Genomic DNA, 26,312 nt, shown 5'->3' with positions numbered 1-26,312 from the left:
TTTCTTTGTCTTGTTATTCTGCTGTTACATTGAGACTCCAAAGGGTCATAGTTGTAAAAATGTCTGTCTACTCTACAGGTATGAATGAAAAATGTGGCCACATGTATGTTTGGTTTTGAATGTCTGAGTTTGCATGTCCTTTGTGTTAAGAAATACAAGTTAATACTAGTCATCTGGCTATTCAGATACTAGTTTAAAGCATAAACTGTTCTATTTAAAAAAAAAACTGAGAGGTATATTTGACTAATATATCTATAGGAGAACAAATTGGCCTGGTTATTGTTACCAAACTTAGAGATATTTTCAAGATTAGGCCTAGATTTGTTTGGCTCAGATACATTTAATAGATAATGGTCCTCAAACCTGTCAAGGATCTGATGAATATGGCATTTACATTATTTGATAAAAAGCTTACTATAACAAACAGAGACTCCGAGCTCCCCAGCTCCTAGCAATGACTCCCAAGGTCTCCAAAGAAGATATGAAACAACGACAAGAAGATGCCACCTGAATTGTGGACAATGCTGTCCTGACACGTGTCCTGCCAACACTATGAAGACTATAGGAGGCTGGGATGATGACAGTCTGAGTAATGGATAGTCTATGTTGTTTTTTTTTTAAATAGACTTAAAAGTCTGCACTCAGGTAAAGTTTATCCTTCTCAGATCTTTGATGACATTTATGACTGGACTAGCTATAGCTTTCTCAGCTTAGTAATTGATTGATCAATGGATTAATTAATTAAAGCTAATAAGTCTCTTTAAAAAAGATAAATAGGTTCTAAATATAGACTTACAGATGCTTTTCATTGGGCCAAGGAAATTTCAGCCCAATCTATATTTGGTTCTCTAGATAGAAAAGACACTATAGATTTCAGGGCAAATTGATAATACTACAATTACTAAGACTATGGGTCTAAAAGTTCCAAATAAGTTCATAAGTTTTAACTCCTGTCCCTAGTTTATATCTATCTCAACAGGTTTCCACTTGGCTGACAGATACATCCAAGCATCATTTGCTGGTGACAACCTATTGCAAATGACTGTGAGCCCTGAACTTGCTGAAAGCTGATATGGACCAATTCAGCCGATATGCATACCATCTCTTCAGCTGGTCAATAAAACGTTCCCTCTTATCTTTGACTAACATTCTGGCTTTCCAGGGCCTTGATAACAACGTCCCAATGTCAGCAGGAAGTAATTATAGAAGAGAGAAAACTTCGCCCCTGTTTCCCCCCCCCTGGAATGTTAGATCAAAAGGGAATTTCTTGTCATAGGGAACCTGAGATAAAGTTCCAAGTTCCTTGAGAATAAGGAACTCTGTCAGCCATCATAAGGCTTTCGGCCCTTGTGCTTCTGCTAATTACTGTTGGCTCTTGTATCACTGATGTCTTAACTAAATGATGATTCATGTCTGGGTACCACTAAACTGAGGATGCTAGAATTCCAATATCCACCTCTGAACCCATGACACACTTGCAGATGGCAAAAACTATATAAGGGGAAGCTCGCTTTGCCATTGATAATGGGAAAACTCTTATGTTCTGGTCCAATTAGTCTCTGATATGGAATTCTTTGAGCAGAGAGGCAGATACACTCAAGAACCTGTGTCTATGACTATTGCCCTCTTGTTAGGTATTGGGGGCATCACTGCAGGAATTGGTACAGGAACTACTGCTCTCGTGCAGAGCAACCACCTTATGCAGTCACAAATGGCTATGACTACTGACCTAGAGGCCATAGAAAGATCCATTTCTGCTCTGGAGAAATCTTTAACCTCGCTCTCTGAGGTTGTGTTACAAAACAAAAGAGGTCTGGATTTACTATTTTTAAAGGAGGGGGGATTATGTGCAGCCTTGAAGGAAGAATGCTGCTTTTATGCCGACCATACTGGTATTGTCAGGGAATCGATGGAAAAATTAAGAAAAAGGCTGCCTCAAAGAAAAAGGGAGTTTGAAAATCAGCATGGGTGGTTTGACCTTTGGTCCCTGGGCCTTTCAGCGGTTGACTCAGTTTATCAAAAATCAGATTGATTCGGCCTTACCACGACACGTCTCGATTCATTATCACAGAGTAGATTCCGAGGAGGCCAGCCAGGAGCCCCATCAAGGACTCAGATTCAGTGTCCTAAGGCCCTAACGTCCCCACGGTCCTGCTAGAGGGTACTCAATGACGGGAATAGTACAGGGCCCACGCCGGAGACAACAGCATACAGAGGTCGCCAGAGACCAGCTCAACACGGCATGCTGCCGAGCGTGGGAAGCCCCCTGTGTAGCCTAAGACAGGGACTCTCTCGGACCTTAGCCACCCCGATCACATGGACTTGATCCATTTTTGAGAAAAGAAGGGGAACTGTTGGGGACCAATTCCGGACAGCTGTGTCTTGAACTTTGTGTGATCTTCGTTGCTTTATCAAACCTTACAAAAGCAGGAAGTTCCTGGCCTAGCCTCGGGCTGTACAACTTCCTGGAGTACGTGCTAATCAGCCAGCTGCAGGGGCCTGGGACCAAAGTGACCTCACCCTCCCTTAGGAATTTTCCATTCTTCTCTCCATGCTTTCCCTGTTCCCCCATCCTGCCTGAAGCCCTGTTTATAAGCCTCAACACCCAGTCAATAAACGAGATCTCGACGCAACTCAGAATGTCTCTGTCTTCCTTTACGCGCCTGGTCTCCTTTCTCTCTCGCCCCCATTGATCTTTCAGGAGGTGCCTCCTTGGGTCTCATCAAATAACCTGGCCCGCGGGACCGGGCAACTCTCCCTGCCACCTGGAGACAAGCCTGTCTATGCTCTTCCAAATCTCCCTCTCTACAAAGCTTCCTGGAGACTTTTGCTGTGGCTGAAAAGGGAGCTTCCTGGTGATGGGGGTGGGTGTGGAGGACCTGACTTCATGGACCTGCCTGTCAGGCCACTTTAAAGGATGGTACTTGCCACCTTCCCAATGGTTCCTACACAATGCTCTTAACAACCACGCTCTGGCATGCCCCTGAGCCATAATCCACACACACGAAGCACCAATCCAAACCTTGTACTCACCTGAGCTGGATCTGAAGGATGGAGCCCTAAAAGGCTTCCCTACATGCAAACCTGTCCTTCCTCTACATCCCAGAGCTGACGACCATAACTCGTACATACTGTGCCTCTCAGGCACTGCTATGACTTCTCACAGTACTGGGCCACAATAATCTCAGGTATACACACACACACACACACACACACACACACACACACACACACACACACTACACAAAAGCGCTCCTGCATGCTTAGCAGTTGTAGGACTCCAGATAGTGCCCTCTGTTAATTTCAGAGCCTTCTCTATGTATTCTTCCTGCTGAGATGATGTCTGGACATGAGAATGCAGGACAAGGGGCTTTTGGACCACTGAAGGTGGGAATTCTTCCTGGGTTTAATGCAAATGAAGCTAGGCAGGAGAAGACAGGACTATGTGTGTCCTGAATGACACAGAGGAGGCTTGTCAGGGGAAGCACAGGCTGTGAAACCTGGCCACTATGGTACCTAAGTCCTGCCTGGCCACTTTGTGAGCACCCCTGAGTCCAAACACTGTTCTGGATGCTTCTACTGGAATTCACCTTGAGCCACCACACTGCCATACTTGGTACGAACAATCAGGTTGGATAGGATGATGATTGGGGGGTTGAGGGTTCCAGATCCCTTACAGGGATCTGGGGATGTGGCTCTGGAGCTGGAACCTTTTCTAACAGGTCCCAGTGCCTAAATTCAACATGTAGCACAACTCAAGAGAAAATCCAGTTGTAAAAGAAACAAAAGGCAAGCCAGAGAGAAGTCCAGGCAGCCAGAGAGGAGAGGGGATGGCAGGAGGAGATAAATGGATGACAGACATTTGGCCAAGGTGGCTAGCAACCAGGCCTGAGACCCTGAGCACCACCCAGAGATGCAGGGCAGAGTTTGTGTGGTCTCCGGAAGTGAGCTGTGGATCCTGCTAGAGAGGCTCAGACAAAAGCTAGGGGGTCCCAGGGTGGCCTTGTGCACCACTGTAAGGGCAGGCAGGCTGGCAGGGAGGCAGGAAAAATTCCACACAACCTCCCCCATGCAGACCAGGCTGCACAATTCCCTGCGGAGAGGTCCTCTCCTGCTCCCAGACATGGAGGCCACAGGACCCGGGAGGCTGTGCTTCCGAGAACCCCATGCCAGCCACGTGTCGCCCACCTGGAGCCGGTCATCTGGACCCTGCTTCCTCCACCAGCTCTCCTGGGTCATAGAGCGGGCCAAAGAACCACTTTGGTCCTGGGGGACCCAGGCGGGAGCCCTTCCCTAGGCGGCACGCCTCCATTTCCAGGGTAGCACAGGGACCTGCTGGTGGAATTGGCAAACTGAATCCAGGGCATGGCAGCAGGGCACCGAGAATGCCAAGGGCCAAGGGCGAAGGGTGCTCTCTCTCTCCGCCCTTCACAAAGAAAAAAAAAAGGCCAAAGCTCCAAGATGGAGGACAACCATCTAGGCTAGGACTGGACAGACATGCCACTCTAGGGCTGCTGCTAGGGATTCAGTGGCGTGCAGAAGGTGAGGGTGTGGTGTGTAGATGGGGGTAACAGACTTTAACTGGTTCCTCCATTGTAACCTCCATGCACTGCACTTCCCTGACACACTCGGCTTTGTGCCAGCCCCTGAAGGCCCTGCCTGAGGGTATGGTGGGGTGCAGGGAGAGAGGGCAGGTGGTGGAGGGTGTCATGGAGGGGGCCAAGTGGGGAGTGTGTGGATGTGGGGGCAGGCTCACTTGAGAGTCTGAGCCACACCCTAAGGAAGTCCTCCACAAACCACATCTGAACTATAGGGGAGGAGCCAAAGAAACATAAAAATGGGGTTGGCGTTCAGGGGCAGAGCATCGCCCCCTAGCTGCCAAACCAGGGTATTCTAACAGCTGCATCCCTGCCTTAGCCCATCCTTCACCCCAGACACACAGATACACACAGACACATACACAGACACACACACACACACACACACACACACACACACACACACACAGCTGCTTTCAGAGATCCAGTGGCTGTCTACATGACTCCACCTACCAGGGTGACCAGTACAGCTGCCAGGATGGCCTTGGGTCTGCTGACCCAAGCTTCCAGGTCAAGGTGGCCCGGCAAGAGGGGCCTCCAAGGCTGTACCTGGTTCTTCTAAGGCAGTAGGATGGAAGGTGTTACACCAAGGGAGACGACCACCCAACTCAATGGGACCCTAGACCCAGCTCGGGCTTCCCACCTTGCAGAAGGCCGCTCCAGGATGGACACAAAGCAAAAGGGCAGGCAGCTTTGTATGCTTGTTAGGGATGCAGAGTCAGCGGCCTTAGTCTCGTGTCCCAAATTCGATGGTCTAATACTAAGATGGGAGAAGAAGGACTTCCTTCCAAAACCTTGGACTTGGTAGTGATGAGCGTTCAGATGGATGCTGCCCCACATCACGCAAAGCAGGGACCTTAAGGCCCGGGACATCCACAACCTTGCCTCAACAGGCAGGGATTCCAGGTCCCTGAGGTGAAGACAAGAACACATCAAAAGAAGAAACATCGCACCCACCTGCCCTCTTGCCCTACCAAACCCTGGGCCCAGGCCCCCACCTTAACCGTCTCCTAGGCAGCACCAGGCAACCATTCTGACCTACGTCCACCTCTGTCACAATCTCTCTCCTCTGCACAGCCCTCCACCTCCCACCCCTAACCTCCCACCTCCCGACCTTACCCTACACCAAATACCAGGCACCACTCAGGAAACTTCTCTTTCCGTTCTCTAACTTCCCCAAGACCCTGTCAGGCATGGAACTCTCTGTATCCTCTGTGGACACCCACCTACCTGTGGCAGGGCCTAGGAACACACAGGACTTGGCTCTCTCAAGAGATTCCAAGTGGACCGAGGACAGGTAACATAGAATCTGAGGGACAAGAAGCAATTCTCACTCTTAACACCAGGATGCCTACAGCACACACCCACCCTGTGTGTCCTTATGGATTTCCCGAAACATTCCAGGTGTCCTCACACAAATTTCTCTCCACGGGCCCAGACCCATGGAACAGAAAAAAGTGTCCACAGACAGAATGGGTCTGCCCACCAGCCTGCATGAAAAAAAAAAAAAAAAAACACCAACAAACTAGAGAACACCCAACACCCCACAGGCAGACTCTCATTTGCTCTCGCCTTCTTTCTCTCTCTCTCATTTATCTATCCTCCTCTACCTCCACCTCCACCTCTATCTTTGTCTTTCTCTGTCCCTCACTCCTATGTACAGTCTCATCCCTGGTATCCAGGTTAGCTAGGCCATGTTCAGTAGGGAAATCCTTTTCACTCCTCAACAGGAAGCCTTCCTTCAATGAGCACTGAAAGTCTCCAGAGGCTCTCCTCCACACTGCTGACATCTTCCATGATGAAGCCTAGAAGAAAATCACTCTCCCTGCCACCTAGAGACAAGCCTGTCTATGCTCTTCCAAATCTCCCTCTCTAGAAAGCTTCTTGGAGACTTTTGCTGTGGCTAAAAAGGGAGCTTCCTGGTGATGGGGGTGGGTGTGGAGGACCTGACTTCATGGACCTGCCTGTCAGGCCACTTTAAAGGATGGTACTGCCACCTTCCCAATGGTTCCTACACAATGCTCTTACCAACCACGCTCTGGCATGCCCCTGAGCCATAATCCACACACACGAAGCACCACTCCAAACCTTGTACTCACCTGAGCTGGATCTGAAGGATGGAGCCCTAAAAGGCTTCCCTACATGCAAACCTGTCCTTCCTCTACATCCCAGAGCTGACGACCATAACTTGTACATACTGTGCCTCTCAGGCACTGCTATGACTTCTCACAGTACTGGGCCACAATAATCTCAGGTATACACACACACACACACACACACACACACACACACACACACACACATACATAAAAGCGCTCCTGCATGCTTAGCAGTTGTAGGACTCCAGATAGTGCCCTCTGTTAATTTCAGAGCCTTCTCTAAGTATTCTTCCTGCTGAGATGATGTCTGGACATGAGAATGAAGGACAAGGGGCTTTTGGACCTTTGATGGTGGGAGTTCTTCCTGGGTTTAATGCAAATAAAGCTAGGCAGGAGAAGACAGGACTATGTGTGTCCTGAATGACACAGAGGAGGCTTGTCAGGGGAAGCACGGGCTGTGAAACCTGGCCACTATGGTACCTAAGTCCTGCCTGGCCTCTTTGTGAGCACCCCAGAGTCCAAACCCTGTTCTGGATGCTTCTACTGGAATTCACCTTGAGCCACCACACTGACATACTGGGTACGAACAATCAGGATGGATAGGATGATGATTGGGGAATTGAGGGTTCCAGATCCCTTACAGGGATCTGGGGATGTGGCTCTGGAGCTGGAACCTTTTCTAACAGGTCCCAGTGCCTAAATTCAACCTGTAGCACAACTCAAGAGAAAATCCAGTTGTAAAAGAAACAAAAGGCAAGCCAGAGAGAAGTCCAGGCAGCCAGAGAGGAGAGGGGATGGCAGGAGGAGATAAATGGATGACAGACATTTGGCCAAGGTGGCTAGCAACCAGGCCTGAGACCCTGAGCACCACCCAGAGATGCAGGGCAGAGTTTGTGTGGTCTCCGGAAGTGAGCTGTGGATACTGCTAGGGAGGCTCAGACAAAAGCTAGGGGGTCCCGGGGTGGCCTTGTGCACCACCTTAAGGGCAGGCGGGCTGGCACGGAGGCATGAAAAGTTCCACACAACCACCCCCATGCAGCCCTGGCTGCACAATCCCCTGCGGAGAGGTCCTCTCCTGCTCCCAGACATGGCGGCCACAGGACCCTGGAGGCTGTGCTTCAGTGAACCCCAAGCCAGCCACGTGTCGCCCGCCTGGAGCCGGTCATCTGGACCCTGCTTCCTCCTCCAGCTCTCCTGGGTCATGGAGCGGGCCAGAGAACAGCTTTGGTCCTGGGGGACCCAGGCGGGAGCCCTTTCTTAGGCAGCACACCTCCATTTCCAGGGTAGCACAGGGACCTGCTGGCGGAATTGGCAAACTGAATCCAGGGCATGGCAGCAGGGCACCGAGAATGCCAAGGGCCAAGGGCGAAGGGTGCTCTTTCTCCGCCCTTCACAAAGCAAAAAAAAAAAAAAAAAAATTCCAAAGCTCCAAGATGTAGGACAACCATCTAGGCTAGGACTGGACAGACATGCTACTCTAGGGCTGCTGCTAGGGATTCAGTGGCGTGCAGAAGGTGAGGGTATGGTGTGTAGATGGGGGTAACAGACTTTAACTGGTTCCTCCATTGTAACCTCCATGCACTGCACTTCCCTGACACACTTGGCTTTGTGCCAGCCCCTGAAGGCCCTGCCAGAGGTTATGGTGGGGTGCAGGGAGAGAGGGCAGGTGGTGGAGGGTGTCATGGAGGGGGCCAAGTGGGGAGTGTGTGGATGTGGGGGCAGGCTCACTTGAGAGTCTGAGCCACACCCTAAGGAAGTCCTCCACAAACCACATCTGGACTATAGGGGAGGAGCCAAAGAAACATAAAAATGGGGTTGGCGTTCAGGGGCAGAGCATCGCCCCCTAGCTGCCAAACCAGGGTATTCTAACAGCTGCATCCCTGCCCTAGCCCAGCCTTCACCCCAGACACACAGACACACACACACAGACACACACACAGACAGACACACAGACACATACACACACACACACACAGCAGCTTTCAGAGATCCAGTGGCTGTCTACATGACTCCACCCACCAGGGTGACCAGTACAGCTGCCAGGATGGCCTTGGGTCTGCTGACCCAAGCTTCCAGGTCAAGGTGGCCCGGCAAGAGGGGCTTCCAAGGCTGTACCCGGTTCTTTTAAGGCAGTGGGATGGAAGGTGTTACACCAAGGGAGACAACCACCCAACTCAATGGGACCCTAGACCCAACTCGGGCTTCCCACCTTGCAGAAGGCCGCTCCAGGATGGACACAAGGCAAAAGGGCAGGCAGCTGTGTGCACTTGTGAGGGATGCAGAGTCAGTGGCCTGAGTCCCATGTCCCAATGTCCGATGGTCTAATACTAAGATGGGAGAGGAGAAGGGCTTCCTTCCAAAACCTTGGCCTTGGTAGTGATGAGCGTTCAGGTGGATGCTGCCCCACATCATCAAGCAGGGACCATTAAGGCCCTGGAAATCCACAACCTTGCCTCAACAGGCAGGGTGTCCAGGTCCCTGAGGTGAAGACAAGAACACATCAAAAGGAAAAACATTGCACCCACCTGCCCTCTTGCCCTACCAAACCCTGGGCCCAGGCCCCCACCTTAATCGTCTCCTAGGCAGCACCAGGCAACCATTCTGACCTACGTCCACCTCTGTCACAATCTCTCTCCTCTGCACAGCCCTCCACCTCCCACCCCTAACCTCCTGCTTTCCCACCCTACCCCACACCAACTACCAGGCACCACTCAGGAAACTTCTCTTTCCGTTCTCTAACATCCCCAAAACCTGTAAGGCAAGAAAATCTCTGTATCCTCTTGGACACCCACCTACCTGTGGCAGGGCCTAGGTACACGCAGGACTCATCTCTCTCAAGAGATTCAAGTGGACCGAGGACAGACAACATAGAAGCTGAGGGACAAGAAGCAATTCTCACTCTTAACACCAGGATGCCTGCAGCACACACCCACCCTGTCTGTCCTTATGGATTTCCCACAACATTCCAGGTGTCCTCGCACAAAATTCCCTCCAGGGGCCCAGACCCATGGAACAGAAAAATGTGTCCATAGACAGAGTGGGTCTGCCCAACAGCCTGCATGAAAATAACACCAACAATCACGAAAACACCCAACACCCCACAGGCAGATTCTCATTTGCTCTCGCCTTACTTTCTCTCTCTCTCATTTATCTATCCTCCTCCACCTCCACCTCCACCTCTACATCTGTCTCCCTCTATTCCTCACTCCTATGTACAGTCCCATTCCTGGTATCCAGGGTAGCTAGGCCATGTTCAGCTGGTGGGAGTGGAGGCCCTGAATTCCTAGACCTGCCTGACAGGCTACTCCAAACGACAGTCCTGCCACCTTTCTGATGGTTCCTACACAATGCTCTCATCCACGATGCCCTGGCAGCCCCCTGAGCCCCAAACTACACACAGGATGCACCACTTCAAACCTTTTGCTCACCTGAGCTGCAGCTGAAGGAAAGAGCCCTAAAAGACTTCCCCTACATGCAATCCGGTCCTTCCCCTACGTCCCAAAGCTGAGCCACAATAATCCCAGGTATACATGCACACACACACACACACACACACACACACACACACACACACACACAAACACACATATACACAAAAGCGCTCCTGCATGCTTAGCAGTTGTAGGACTCCAGATAGTGCCCTCTGTTAATTTCAGAGCCTTCTCTAAGTATTCTTCCTGCTGAGATGATGTCTGGACATGTGAGTTCAGGACAAGAGGTTTTCGACTTTCACTCTGGGGGTTCTCCCCGGGTATAAGATAAGTCCAACTAGGCAGGAGAAGACAGGACTATGTGTGTCCTGCATGAAACAGAGGAGGCTTGTCAGGGGAGGCAGGGGCCATAAAACCTGGTCACTATGTTACCTAAAGTCCTGCCTGGCCTCTTTGTGAGCACACCTGAGTCCAAACCCTGTTCTGTCTGCTTCTACTGGAATTCACCTTGAGCCACCACACAGCCATATGGGTACGAACAATCAGGATGGATAGGATGATGATGGAGGGTTGAGGGGTCCAGACCCCTTACAGGGATCTGGTGATGTGGCTATGGAGCTGGAACCTTTTCTAACAGGTCCCAGTCCCTGAATTCCACCTGTAGCACAGCTCAAGAGAAAAGCCAGTTGTAAAAGAAACAAAATGCAAGCCAGAGAGAAGGCCTGGCAGCCAGAGAGGAGAGGGGATGTAAAGAAGGTAGTTAAATGGATGACAGACATTTGGGCACAGGGGCTAGCAACTAGGCCTGAGACCCTGAGCACCTCCCAGAGAAGCAGGGCAGAGTTTGTGTGGTCTCCGGAAGTGAGCTGTGGATACTGCTAGGGAGGCTCAGACAAAAGCTAGGGGGTCCCGGGTTGGCCTTGTGCACCATGGTAGGGGTAGGCGAGCTGGCACGCAGGCAAAAAAAGTTCCACACAACCACCCCAATGCAGCCCAGGCTGCACAATCCCCTGTGGAGAGGTCCTTTCCTGCTCCCAGACATGGCTGGTCACCTGACCTTGCTTCCTCCTCCAGCTGTCCTGGGTCACGGAGCATGCAAGAGAACCTCTTTGGTCCTAGGGGTCCCAGGCAGGAGCCCTTCCATAGCCAGACAGCTTCCATTTCCAGGGAAGCTCAGGGACTTGCTGGCAGAATCGGCAAACTGAAAATTTGTGATGGCAGCAGTGCACCGAGAATGCCAAGGGCCAAGAGCGAAGGGTGCTCTCCCTCCGCCCTACGGAAAGCAAAAAAAAGCCAAAGCTCCAAGATGGAAGCCATTTATCTAGGCTAGGACTGTCCAGACATTGTGCTCTAGGGCTGCTGCTAGGGATCTGAGGGTGTGCAGAATGTGAGGTTGTGGTGTGTAGATGGGGGTCACAGAGCTTAACTGGTTCCTCCATTTTAACCTTTAAGCACTGCACTTTCCCTGACATACTTGGCTTTGTGCGAGGCCCTAAAGACCCTGCCTGTGGGTATGATGGGGTGCGGGGAGAAGGGACTGTTGGTGCAGGTTGTCATGGAGGGGGCCAAGGGGAGAGTGTGTGGATGTGGGAGCAGGCGCATTTGAGAGCCTGAGCCAGACCCTAAGGGAGTCCTCCACAAACCACATCTGGATTCTAGGGGAGGAGCCTCACAAACATACTCATGGGGTTGGGGTTCAGGATCGTAGCCCCCTAGCAGCCAAACCAAGGTATTCTCACAGCTGCATCTCTGCCTTTTTCCAGCCATCACCCAACAAACACACACACACACACACACACACACACACACACACACAGCTTTTTTTAGAGATTCAGCAGCTGTCTACATGACTCCACCCACCAGAATGACCCTTACAACTCCTTGGGTCTACTGAAACAAGCTTCCAGGTCAAGGGTCCAGCAAAGAAGGGGCATCCCAGGCTGACCCCGGACTTGCTAGAGCAGTGGGGTGGTGGTGTCCCAGAACCAAGAGCACACGGGAAATTGTGTCACCAGGGGAGACTACCAGCCAACTCAATGGGACCCTAGGCCCAGCACCAGGTTCCCACCTGGCAGAAAGCCGCTCCCGGATGGACACAAGGGAAAAGGGCAGGCAGCTGTGTACACTGATCAAGACTCCAGGGTGGGGGGCCTGAGCTTCGTGTCCCATGGTCCGATGGTCTAATATTGAGATAGGAGAGGAGAAGGGCTTCCTTCCAAAACCTTGGCCTCCAAGGTGAAGTACATGCAGGTGGATGCTGCCCCACATCACCAGGAGCAGGGACCACTGGAGGTCGGGGACATCCACAACCGTGCTTCAACAGGCAGGCCAGCCAGGGCCCTGAGGTGGAGACAAGGACACATCAAAAGAAGAAACATTGCACCCACCTGCCCTCTTGCCCTACCAAACCCTGGGCCCAGGCCCCCACCTTAACCGTCTCCTAGGCAGCACCAGGCAACCATTCTGACCTACCTCCAGCTCTGTCACAATCTCTCTCCTCTGCACAGCCCTCCACCTCCCACCCCTAACCTCCCACCTCCCGACCCTACCCTACACCAACTACCAGGCACCACTCAGGAAACTTCTCTTTCCGTTCTCTAACTTCTCAAGACCCTGTCAGGCATGGAACTCTCTGTATCCTCTGTGGACACCCACCTACCTGTGGCAGGGCCTAGGCACACACAGGATTCAGCTCTCTCAAGAGATTCAACAGACCAAGGACAGGCAACATAAAAGCTGAGGGACAAGAAGCAATTCTCATTCTTAACACCAGGATACCTGCAGCACCCACCCACCCTGTCTGTCCTTATGGATTTCCCTAAACATTCCAGGTGTCATCACCAAAATTCCCTCCAGGGGCCCAGACCCATGGAACAGAAAAAAGTGTTCATAGACAGAGTGGGTTTGCCCACCAGCCTGCATGAAAAAAAAAAAAAAAAAACACCAACAATCACGAAAACACCCAACATCTCACAGGCAGATTCTCATTTGCTCTCGCCTTACTTTCCTTCTCTCATTTAGCTATCCTCCTCTACCTCCACCTCCACCTCTATCTCTGTCTTTCTCTGTCCCTCGCTCCTATGTACAGTCCTATCCCTGGTATCCAGGGTAGCTAGGCCATGTTCAGTTGGGAAATGCTTTGCACTCCCAACAGGAAGTCTTCCTTCAATGAGCAGTGAAAGTCTCCAGAGGCTCTCCTCCACACTGCTGACATCTTCCATGATGAAGCCTAGAAGAAAATCACTCTCCCTGCCACCTAGAGACAAGCCTGTCTATGCTCTTCCAAATCTCCTTCTCCACAAAACCTCCTAGAGACATTTGATGAGGCTAAAAAGGGAGCTTCATACTGCTGGGGGTGGAGGCCCTGACTTCCTAGACCTGCCTGGCAGGCCACTCTAAAGGATGGTCCTGTCACCTTTCCGATGGTTCCTACACAATGCTCTCATCCACCGTTCCCTGGCACGTCCATGAGACCCAAACCACAGACACGATGCACCAGTCTAAACCTTGTGCTCACCTGAGCTGGAGCTGAAGGATGGAGCCCTAAAAGGCTTCCCTACATGCCAACCTGTCCTTCACCTTCAACCCTGGCCTGACTATCATAACTCTTAAATACTGTGCCTGTCAGGCACTGCTTATGGACGCTCACAGGATTAGGCCACAACAAACTCAGGCACACACAAACAACTAATACACACACACACACACACACACACACACACACACACACACACAAACACACAGAGAAGTTCTAGGACTGCAGATAGTGTCCTCTGTTAAATTCAGAACCTTCTTTAAGTGTTCTTCCTGCTGAGATAATGTCTGGACAGGGCAGTGTAGGACAAGTGGCTTTGTTAACTTTATCCTGGGAGTTCTCCTTGGGTTTAAGGCAAAGGGAGCTAGGCAGGAGAACACAGGAAGGAGTATTTGGACTGCACGTGTCTTGCATCCCAGAAGGGAGGCTTGTCAGGGGAGGTAGGGGCTGTGAAACCTGGCCTCCATGGCACCTAAGTCCTGCCTGGCCTGTTTGTGAGCAACCCTGAGTTCAAAACCTGCTCTGGATGCTTCTACTGGGATTCACCCTGAGCCACCACACTGCCTTGAGCTCTGGATCACTGGGTACACACAGCCAGCTTGCATATGATGATGATGGGGGGGGGGGGGTCCCAGACCAATTGTTGGATTCTGGGGATGTGGCTCTGGAGCAGGAACCTTTTCTGACAGGTCCCAGTCCCTGAATTCCACCTGTAGCACACCTCAAGTAGAAGGCCATTTGTAAAAGGAACAAACGGCAAGCCAGAGAGAAGGCCTGGCAGCCAGAGAGGAGAGGGGATGGCAGGAGGAATTAAATGGATGACAGACATTTGGCCACAGTGGCTACCATCAACCAGGCCTGAGACCCTGAAAACCTCCCAAAGAAGCAGGGCAGAGTTTGTGTGGTCTCCGGAAGTGAGCTGTGGATACTGCTAGGGAGGCTAAAAAAAGTTAGGGGCTCCCTGGGTGGCCTTGTGCACTAAGATAAGGGCAGGCGGGTTGGCACTCTGGGGCGAAATTTCCCCACAAGGACACCAATGCAGCCCAGGCTGCACAATCCCCTGCAGAGAGGTCCTCTGCTGCTGCCAGACTTGGCGGCAGTAGGATCCGGGAGGCTGTGCTTCCGTGACCTGCAAGCCAAGCCTCCTGTCGCCTGCCTGGAGCTGGTCACCTGGACCCTGCTTCCTCCTCCAGCTCTCCTGGGTCATGGAGCGGGCCAGAGAACCGCTTTGGTCCTGGGAGACCCAGGCGGGAGCCCTTCCTTAGCCAGCCCGACTCCATTTCCTGGGACTCACAGGGACTTGCTGGCGGAATTGGCAAACTTAATCCGCGTGATGGCAGCAGTGCACCGAGAATGCCAAAGGCCAAGGGCGAAGGGTGCTCTCCATCTGCCCTTCGCAAAGCAAAAAAAAAAAAAAAAAAATTTTAAAAAAAAGTCAGCATTCTCCTGCCAAGCTCCAAGATGGAGGCCAACCATGTAGACCAGGACTGGACAGACATGAGGCTCTAGGGCTGCTGCTAGGGATCCCAGGGTGTTCAGTGAGTGGGGGTGTGGTGGGCAATGGAGGTTACCGACCTTAACAGGTTCCTCCATGCCCTGCACTGCCCTGAGACACTGGGCTTTGGGCACATGGCAGCCCATGAAGGCCCCCCCTGAGGGTATCACGTGGTACCTGGAGAGGGGGCGGGTGGTGGACGGTGTGATGGAGGGGGCCAAGTGCGGCGTGTGTGGATGTGGGCATAGAAGCTCTTTAGAGCCTGCACCAGACCCTAAGGGAATCCTCCACAAACCACATGCCAATCTGGACTATAGGGGAGGAGCCTCAGAAACATACTCATGGATTTGGGGACCAAGGGCTGAACGTCGCCCCCTAGCTGCCAAACCAGGGTATTCTAACAGCTGCATCCCTGCCCTTCGCCCAGCCTTCACCCCAGACACATAGACACACACACACACAGACAGACACACACACACACACACACACACACACACAGACACACACACACACACAGACACACACACACACACACACACACACACACACACACACACACACAGAGCAGCTTTCAGAGATCCAGTGGCTATGTACTTGACTCCACCCACCAGGGTGACCAGTACAGCTGCCAGGATGGCCTTGGGTCTTCTGGCCCACCCTTCTAGGTCAAGCCGGCCACCCAAAAAGGGGCCTCTCAGGCTGACTCTGGTCCTGCTAGGGCAGTGCCTTGGTGGTGACCCAGAACCCTGAGCACACGGGAAGATTTCAAACCAAGTGAGACGACCACCCAACTCCATGAGACGCTAGGTCCAGCACAGAAGTCCCACCTGGCAGAAGGCCGCTCCCAGATGGACACAAGGCAAAAGGGCAGGCCGCTGTGTGCACTGGTCAAGACTCCAGGGTCAGGGGCCTGAGTCCCGTGTCCCATGCTCCGTTGGTCTGATATTGAGATACGAGAAGAAAAGGGCTTCCTTCCAAAACCTTGGCCTCCATGGTGAAGTGAATTCAGGTGGATGCTGCCCCATATCACCAGAAGCAGGGACCACTGGGGGCCCAGGACTTCCACAACCTCGCCTCAACAGGCAGGCCAGCCAGGGCCCTGAGGTGGAGACAAGGACACATCAAAAGAAGAAACATTGCACCCACCTGCCCTCTTGCCTACCAAACCCTGGGCTCAGGCCCCCACCTTAACCGTCTCCTAGGCAGCACCAGGCAACCATTCTGACCTACCTCCAGCTCTGTCACAATCTCTCTCCTCTGCACAGTCCTCCACCTCCCACCCCTAACCTCCCACCTCCCGACCCTACCCTACACCAACTACCAGGCACCACTCAGGAAACTTCTCTTTCCGTTCTCTAACTTCCCCAAGACCCTGTCAGGCATGGAACTCTCTGTATCCTCTATGGACACCCACCTACCTGTGGCAGGGCCTAGGCACACACAGGACTCAGCTCTCTCAACAGATTCAAGTAGACCGAGCACAGGTAACATCAAAGCTGAGGGACAAGAAGCAATTCTCACTCTTAACTCCAGGATGCCTGCAGCACCCACCCACCCTGTCTGTCCTTATGGATGTCCCACAACATTCCAGGTGTCCTACACAAAATTCCCTCCAGGGGCACAGATCCATGGAACAGAAAAAAGTGTCCATAGACAGAGTGGGTCTGCCCACCAGCCTGCATGAAAAACAGCCACAAACTAGAGAACACCCAACACCCTACCAGCAGATTCTCATTTGCTCTCCCACACTCTCTCATCCTGTCCCTCCCCCCTCTCTTTCCCTGTCACCCTCCCCTCATTTATCTATCCAACTCTACCTCCACCTCCACCTTTATCTCTGTCTCCCTCTGTCCCTGTCTCCCATGTACAGTCCCATCCCTGGTATCCAAGGTAGCTAGGCCATGTTCATTTGGGAAATGCTTTGTATTCCCCAACGGGAAGCCTTCCTTCCATGAGCACTGAAAGTCTCCAGAAGCCATCCTCCACACTGCTGACATCTTCTTGATGGAGCCTAGAAGGAAATCACTCTCCCTGCCACCTGGAGACAAGCTTGACTATGGTCTTCCAACTCTCCATCTCTACAAAGCCTCCTGGAAACATTTGGTGAGGCTAAAAGGGGAGCTTCCTGGTGCAGGGGGTGAGGTTGGAGGCCCTGACTTCCTAGACCTGCCCGGCAGGCCACTCCAAAGGACAGTCCTGCCACCTACCCGATGGTTCTGACACAATGCTCTCAGCTATCATGTCCCGGCACACCCCTGAGCCCCAAACCACACACAGGATGCACCACTGAAAACCTTGTGCTCACCAGAACTGGAGCTGAACGATGGAGCCTTAGAAGGCTCCACTACATGCCAACCTGTCCTTCCCTCAACCCTGGCCTGACCACCATAGCTCTTACATACTGTGCCTCTCAGGCACTGCTTATAGACACTCAAAGGATGAGGCCACAACAAAACCAGGAACACACAAACACCCAATACACACACACACACACACACACACACACACACACACACACACAGAGCAGTTCTAGGTCTACAAATAGTGTCCTCTGTTAATATCAGAGCCTTCTTTAAGTGTTCCTCCTGCTGAAATGATGTCTGGAAGGGCAGTGCAGGACAACGGGCTTTTTGAACTTGACCCTGGGAGTTCTCCCTGGGTTTAAGGCAAAGGGAGCTAGGCAGGAGAACACAAGAAGGAGTATGCGGCCTGCATGTAGTCTGCATGACACAGAGGAGGCTTGTCAGGGGAGGCAGGGACCATGAAACCTGGCCACCATGGTACCTAAGTTCTTCCTGGCCTCTTTGTGAGCACCCCTGAGTCCAAACCCTGGTCTCGATGCTTCTACTGGGATTCCCCTTGAGCCACCACACTGCCTTGAGCTCCTGGATCACTGGGTACACACAACCAGCTTGTATAGGATGATGATGGGGGGGAGACCTCGCAGACCATTTGTAGGATTCTGGGGTTTTGCTTTGGAGCAGGAACCTTTTCTGACAGGTTCCAGTCCCTGAATTCCACCTGTAGCACAGCTCAAGGGCAAACCCTGTCAAAGGAACAAAAGGCAATCCAGAGAGAAGGCCTGGCAGCCAGAAAGGAGAGGGGCTTTCAGGAGAAGTTAAATGGATGACAGACATTTGTCCACAGTGGCTAGCACCAGACCTGAGACCCTGAGCACCTCCCAGAGATGCTGGGCAGAGTTTGTGTGGTTTCTCAAAGTGAGCTGTGGATACTGCTAGGGAGGTTCAGACAAAAGATGGGCGGTCCTGCGTGGCCTGGTGCACCACGGTAAGGGCAGGCAGGCAGGCACACAGGATGTTTCCCCAAAATGACCATGATGCAGCCCAGGCTGCACAATCCCCTGCGGAGAGGTCCTCTGCTGCTGCCAGACATGGCGGCCCCAGGACCTGGGAGGCTGTGCTCTTGCCACCGGCAAGCCAAGTCTCGTGGCCCCCGCCCGGAGCTGGTCACCTGGACCCTGCTTGCTGCTCCAGCTCTCCTGGGTCAAGGAGCGGGCAAGAGAACCTCTTTGGTGCTGGGAGACCCAGGCGGGAACCCTTCCCTAGCCAGCCTGCCCCCATTTCCAGGGAAGCATAGGGACTTGGTGGCGGAATCAGCAAACTGAATCCGCGGGATGGCAGCAGTGCACCAAGAATGCCAAGGGTCAAGGACGACAGGTGTTCTCTCTCTCTCTGCCCTTCGCACAGCAAAAAAAAAAAATTAAAAATCAAAAAAAGCCAGAGATCTCCTCCCAAGCTCCAAGATGGAGGCCAACCATGTAGGCCGGGACTGGACAGACATGAGGCTCTAGTGCTGCTGCTAGGGACCCCAGGTTGATCAGCAAGTGGGGATGCGTGGGGCAGATTGCTGTTACAAACCTTAACAGGTTCCTCCATGCCCTGCACTGCCCTGAGACACTCGGCTTTGGGCGCTTACCAGCCCAGAAGGCCCCGCCTGAGAGTATCATGTGGTACCTGGAGAGGGGCCAGGTGGTGGACGGTGTGATGGAGGGAGCCAAGTGGGGAGTGTGTGGATGTGGGCATAGAAGCTCTTGAGAGCCGCACCAAACCCTAAGGGAATCCTCCACAAACCACATGCCAATCTGGACTATAGGGGAGGAGCCTCAGAAACATACACATGGATTTGGGGACCAAGGGCTGAGCGTCGCCCCCTAGCTGCCATACCAGGGTATTCTCACACCTGCATCCCTGCCCTTGCCCTGCTAGAACTCCAAACACACACACACACACACACACACACACACACACACACACACACAGAGTAGCTTTCAGAGATCCATCCGCTGTCTACATGATTCCACCCTCCAGGGTGACCAATACAGCTGCCAGAATGGCCTTGGGTCTGCTGACCCAAGAAGCTTCCAGGTCAAGGCTCCAGCCAAGAGGGGCCTCCCAGGCTGACCCTGTTCCTTCTGGGGGCAGTGGGGTGTTGATGTCCCAGAACCCAGAGCACAGGAGAAGGTGTCACACCAAGGGAGACGTCCAACCAACTGAATGGGGCCCTAGGCCCACCCCCGGGCTTCCCACCTGGTAACGGCGGCTCCCTGATGGACACAGGGCAAAAGGACATGCAGCTGTGGGCACTAGTCGGGGCTCCAGGATAGGGGGACTGAGTCCTGTATCGTCCCATATCCCATGGTCCAATTGACTAATATATAATGGGAGAGGAAAAGGGCTTACTTCCAAAACCTTGGTCTTGGAAGTGATGTGCGTTCAGATGGATGTGCCCCACACCATCCAAAGCAGGGACCACAAGGGGCCAGGGACATGCACGACCTCGCCTAAACAGGCAGGCCGTCCAGGTACCTGAGGTGGAGACAAGGACACATCAAAAGAAGAAACATTGCACCCACCTGCCCTCTTGCCTACCAAACCCTGGGCTCAGGCCCCCACCTTAACTGTCTCCTAGGCAGCACCAGGCAACCATTCTGACCTACCTCCAGCTCTGTCACAATCCCTCTCCTCTGCACAGCCCTCCACCTCCCACCCCTAACCTCCCACCTCCCGACTCTACCGTACACCAACTACCAGGCACCATTCAGGAAACTTCTCTTTCCGTTCTCTAACTTCCTCAAGACCCTGTCAGGCATGGAACTCTCTGTATCCTCTGTGGACACCCACGTACCTGTGGCAGGGCCTAGGCACACACAGGATTCAGCTCTCTCAAGAGATTCAAGTGGACCGAGGACAGGCAACATAAAAGCTGAGGGACAAGAAGCAATTCTCACTCTTAACACCAGGATACCTGCAGCACACACCCACCCTGTCTGTCCTTATGGATTTCCCTAAACATTCCAGGTGTCATCACCAAAATTCCCTCCAGGGGCCCAGACCCATGGAACAGAAAAAAGTGTTCATAGACAGAGTGGGTCTGCCCACCAGCCTGCATGAAAAAAAACACCAACAATCACGAAAACCCCCAACATCTCACAGGCAGATTATCATTTGCTCTCACCTCACTTTCCTTCTCTCATTTATCTATCCTCCTCTACCTCCAACTCCAGCTCTATCTCTGTCTTTCTCTGTCCCTCTCCTATGTACAGTCCCATCCCTGGTATCCAGGGTAGCTAGGCCATGTTCAGTTGGGAAATGCTTAGCACTCCCAACATGAAGTCTTCCTTCAATGAGCACTGAAAGTCTCCAGAGGCTCTCCTCCACACTGCTGACATCTTCCATGATGGAGCCTTGAAGAAAATCACTCTCCCTGCCACCTGGAGACAAGCCTGTCTATGCTCTTCCAAATCTCCCTCTCCACAAAACCTCCTGGAGACATTTGATGAGGCTAAAAAGGGAGCTTCATACTGCTGGGGGTGGAGGCCCTGACTTCCTAGACCTGCCTGTCAGGCCACTCTAAAGGATGGTCCTGTCACCTTTCCGATGGTTCCTACACAATGCTCTCATCCACCGTTCCCTGGCACGTCCATGAGACCCAAACCACAGATATGATGCACCAGTCTAAACCTTGTGCTCACCTGAGCTGGAGCTGAAGGATGGAGCCCTAAAAGGCTTCCCTACATGCCAACCTGTCATTCACCTTCAACCCTGGCCTGACTATCATAACTCTTAAATACTGTGCCTGTCAGGCACTGCTTATGGACACTCACAGGATTAGGCCACAACAAACTCAGGCACACACAAACAACCAATACACATACACACACACACACACACACACACACACACACACACACATACACACATACACACATGCACACACACACAAAGCAGCTTTCGGAGTTCCAGCAGTTTTTTACATGAATCCACCCACCAGGGTGACCAGTACAGCTGCCAGGATGGCCTTGGGTCTTCTGGCCCACCCTTCTAGGTCAAGCCGGCCACCCAAAAAGGGGCCTCTCAGGCTGACTCTGGTCCTGCTAGGGCAGTGCCTTGGTGGTGACCCAGAACCCTGAGCACACGGGAAGATTTCAAACCAAGTGAGACGACCACCCAACTCCATGAGACGCTAGGTCCAGCACAGAAGTCCCACCTGGCAGAAGGCCGCTCCCAGATGGACACAAGGCAAAAGGGCAGGCCGCTGTGTGCACTGGTCAAGACTCCAGGGTCAGGGGCCTGAGTCCCGTGTCCCATGCTCCGTTGGTCTGATATTGAGATACGAGAAGAAAAGGGCTTCCTTCCAAAACCTTGGCCTCCATGGTGAAGTGAATTCAGGTGGATGCTGCTCCATATCACCAGAAGCAGGGACCACTGGGGGCCCGGTACTTCCACAACCTCGCCTTAACAGGCAGGCCAGCCAGGGCCCTGAGGTGGAGACAAGGACACATCAAAAGAAGAAACATTGCACCCACCTGCCCTCTTGCCTACCAAACCCTGGGCCCAGGCCCCCACCTTAACCGTCTCCTAGGCAGCACCAGGCAACCATTCTGACCTACTTCTAGCTCTCTCACAATCCCTCTCCCCTGCACAGCCCTCCACCTCCCACCCCTAACCTCCCACCTCCCGACTCTACCCTACACCAACTACCAGGCACCACTCAGGAAACTTCTCTTTCCGTTCTCTAACTTCCCCAAGACCCTGTCAGGCATGGAACTCTCTGTATCCTCTATGGACACCCACCTACCTGTGGCAGGGCCTAGGCACACACAGGACTCAGCTCTCTCAACAGATTCAAGTGGACCAAGGACAGGTAACATCAAAGCTGAGGGACAAGAAGCAATTCTCACTCTTAACTCCAGGATGCCTGTAGCACCCACCCACCCTGTCTGTCCTTATGGATGTCCCACAACATTCCAGGTGTCCTACACAAAATTCCCTCCAGGGGCCCAGACCCATGGAACAGAAACAAGTCTCCATAGACAGAGTGGATCTGCCCACCAGCCTGCATGAAAAACAGCCACAAACTATAGAACACCCAACACCCCACAGGTAGATTCTCATTTGCTCTGGCCTCACTTTCTCTCTCTCCTCCTTCCCCCTCCTATTTCTGTCTCTCTCTCTCTCTCTCTCTCTCTCTCTCTCTCTCTCTCTCTCTCTCTCTCTTTCTTTCTCTCTCTGTGTCTCTCTGTCTCTGTCTCTCTGTCTGTCTGTCTCTTGCTCATTTATCTATCCTACTCTACCTCCACCTCCATCTCTGTCTTTCTCTATCGATTGCTCCTATGTACATTCCCATCCCTGGTATCCAGGGTAGCTAGGCCATGTTCAGTTGGAAAATGCTTTGCACTCCCAACAGGAAGTCTTCCTTCAATGAGCAGTGAAAGTCTCCAGAGGTCCTCCTCCAAACTGCTGACATCTTCCATGATGGAGCCTAGAAGAAAATCACTCTCCCTGCCACCTGAAGACAAGCCTGTCTATGCTCTTCCAAATCTCCCTCTCCACAAAACCTCCTGGAGACATTTGATGAGGCTAAAAAGGGAGCTTCATACTGCTGGGGGTGGAGGCCCTGACTTCCTAGACCTGCCTGGCAGGCCACTCTAAAGGATGGTCCTGTCACCTTTCCGATGGTTCCTACACAATGCTCTCATCCACCATGCTCTGGGACGCCCCTGAGGCCCAAACCACACACAGGATGCACCACTCCAAACCTTGTGCTCACCTGAGCTCGTGCTGAAGAATGAAGCCCTAAAAGGCTTCCCTACATGCCAACCTGTCCTTCCCCTATATCCCATAGCTGACCATGAGAACTCTTATACACTGAGCCTCTCAGGCACTGCTTATGGCTTCTCACAGGACTAGAACACAATAATGCCAGGTGTACACACACACACACACACACACACACACACACACACACACACAGAGAGACATCACAGTTCTAGGACTTCAGATAGTGCCCTGTTATTTTCAGAGCCTTCTCTAAGTATTTTTCCTGCTGAGATGATGCCTGGACATGTGAGTGCAGGACAAGAGGCTTTCCGACATTTGACCCTGGGAGTTCTCCCTGGATTTAAGGCAAAGGGAGCTAGGCAAGAGAACACAAGAAGGAGTATGCGGCCTGCATGTATCCTGCATGACACAGAGGAGGCTTGTCAGGGGAGGCAGGGACCATGAAACCTGGCCACCATGGTACCTAAGTTCTGCCTGGCCTCTTTGTGAGCACACCAATGTCGATGCTTCTACTGGGATACACTTTGAGCCAGCACACTGCCTTACTGGATACACACAACCAGTCTGCATAGGATGAGGATGGGGGGGCGGGGCTGGCACACCACATGTAGGGATCAGGGGATGGGGCTCTGTAGCAGGAATCTTTTCTGACTAGTCCTAGTCCCTGAATTCCACCTGAAGCACAGCTCAAAGGGAAACCCTGTCAAAGGAACAAAAGGCAAGCCAGAGAGAAGGCCTGGCAGCCAGAGAGGAGAGAGATGTCAGGAGGAGTTAAATGGATGACAGACATTTGGCCAAGGCGGCTAGCAACCAGGCCTGAGACCCTGAGCACCTCCCAGAGATGCAGGGCAGACTTTGTGTGGTCTCCGGAAGTGAGCTGTGGATACTGCTGGGGAGGTTCAGACAAAAGCTAGGGGGTCCCTGCGTGGCCTTGTGCACCACGGTAAGGGCAGGCGGGCCGGCACACGGGTAGGAAATTTGCCCAAAATGACCATGATGCAGCCCAGACTGCACAATCCCCTGCGGAGAGGTCCTCTCCTGCTCCCAGACATGGCCGGCCACAGGACCCAGGAGGCTGTGCTTTCCTGAACCCCAAGCCAGCCACGTGTCGCCCGCCCAGAGCTGGTCCCCTGGACTCTGCTTCCTCCTCCAGCTCTCCTGGGTCATGGAGCGGGCCAGAGAACCACTTTGGTCCTGGGGGACCCAGGCGGGAGCCCTTCCCTAGGCGGCACGCCTCCATTTCCCGGGTAGCACAGGGACCTGCTGGCGGAATTGGCAAACTGAATCCACGAGATGGCAGCAGGGCACCGAGAATGCCAAGGGCCAAGGGCGAAGGGTGCTCTCTCTCTCCGCCCTTCACAAAGCAAAAAAAAAAAAAAAAAGCCAAAGCTCCAAGATGGAGGACAACCATCTAGGCTAGGACTGGACAGACATGCCACTCTAGGGCTGCTGCTAGGGATTCAGTGGTGTGCAGAAGGTGAGGGTGTGGTGTGTAGATGGGGGTAACAGACTTTAACTGGTTCCTCCATTGTAACCTCCATGCACTGCACTTCCCTGACACACTCGGCTGTGTGCCAGCCCCTGAAGGCCCTGCCTGAGGGTATGGTGGGGTGCAGGGAGAGAGGGCAGGTGGTGGAGGGTGTCATGGAGGGGGCCAAGTGGGGAGTGTGTGGATGTGGGGGCAGGCTCACTTGAGAGTCTGAGCCACACCCTAAGGAAGTCCTCCACAAACCACATCTGAACTATAGGGGAGGAGCCAAACAAACATAATAATTGGGTTGGGGTTCTGGGGCAGAGCATCGCCCCCTAGCTGCCAAATCAGGGTATTCTAACAGCTGCATCCCTGCCCTAGCCCAGCCTTCAGCGCAGACACACAGACACACACACAGACACACAGACACACACACACACACACACACACACACACACACACAGCAGCTTTCAGAGATCCAGTGGCTGTCTACATGACTCCACCCACCAGGGTGACTAGTACAGCTTCCAGCATGGCCTTGGGTCTGCTGACCCAAGCTTCCAGGTCAAGGTGGCCCGGCAAGAGGGGCCTCCAAGGCTGTACCTGGTTCTTCTAAGGCAGTAGGATGGAAGGTGTTGCACCAAGGGAGACGACCACCCAACTCAATGGGACCCTAGACCCAGCTCGGGCTTCCCACCTTGCAGAAGGCTGCTCCAGGATGGACACAAGGCAAAAGGGCAGGCAGCTGTGTATGCTTGTAAGGGATGCAGAGTCAGCGGCCTTAGTCCCGTGTCCCAAATCCGATGGTCTAATACTAAGATGGGAGAAGAAGGACTTCCTTCCAAAACCTTGGCCTTGGTAGTGATGAGCGTTCAGATGGATGCTGCCCCACATCATGCGAAGCAGGGACCATAAGGCCCGGGACATCCACAACCTTGCCTCAACAGGCAGGGCGTCCAGGTCCCTGAGGTGAAGACAAGAACACATCAAAAGAAGAAACATTGCACCCACCTGCCCTCTTGCCCTACCAAACCCTGGGCCCAGGCCCCCACCTTAACCGTCTCCTAGGCAGCACCAGGCAACCATTCTGACCTACGTCCACCTCTGTCACAATCTCTCTCCTCTGCACAGCCCTCCACCTCCCACCCCTAACGTCCCACCTCCCGACCCTACCCTACACCAAATACCAGGCACCACTCAGAAAACTTCTCTTTCCGTTCTCTAACTTCCCCAAGACCCTGTCAGGCATGGAACTCTCTGTATCCTCTGTGGACACCCACCTACCTGTGGCAGGGCCTAGGAACACACAGGACTTGGCTCTCTCAAGAGATTCCAAGTGGACCGACGACAGGTAACATAGAATCTGAGGGACAAGAAGCAATTCTCACCCTTAACACCAAAATGCCTACAGCACACACCCACCCTGTGTGTCCTTATGGATTTCCCTAAACATTCCAGGTGTCCTCACACAAATTTCTCTCCACGGGCCCAGACCCATGAAACAGAAAAAAGTTTCCAGGGACAGAGTGGGTCTGCCCACCAGCCTGCATGAAAAAAAAAAAAAAACACCAACAAACTAGAGAACACCCAACACCTCACAGG

At 52.8% G+C, this 26,312-nt stretch overlaps 1 protein-coding gene across 1 annotated transcript in view; it reads right to left on the bottom strand.

The window, feature by feature from the left end:
- LOC131901091 (uncharacterized) overlaps window positions 1-26,069 on the bottom strand; it is a 55,959-nt gene extending 29,890 nt beyond the window's left edge. Inside the window, exons 1-2 of the mRNA XM_059252380.1 lie at window positions 25,991-26,069; window positions 25,408-25,674 (exon numbers count right to left, since the gene is read on the bottom strand). Coding sequence (XP_059108363.1) covers window positions 25,408-25,637 — 230 coding nt within the window. The 5' untranslated portion in view covers window positions 25,638-25,674; window positions 25,991-26,069. The remainder of the gene's footprint in view (window positions 1-25,407; window positions 25,675-25,990) is intronic.
- Between the last annotated feature and the right edge of the window lie 243 nt (window positions 26,070-26,312).

The sequence above is a fragment of the Peromyscus eremicus genome, unplaced genomic scaffold (assembly GCF_949786415.1).
Source record: "Peromyscus eremicus unplaced genomic scaffold, PerEre_H2_v1 PerEre#2#chrX_unloc_2, whole genome shotgun sequence".
Taxonomy (NCBI): Eukaryota; Metazoa; Chordata; class Mammalia; order Rodentia; family Cricetidae; genus Peromyscus; species Peromyscus eremicus.
Note: the sequence above shows the minus strand (reverse complement) of the source record. Positions and strands in the feature narration are given on the sequence as shown.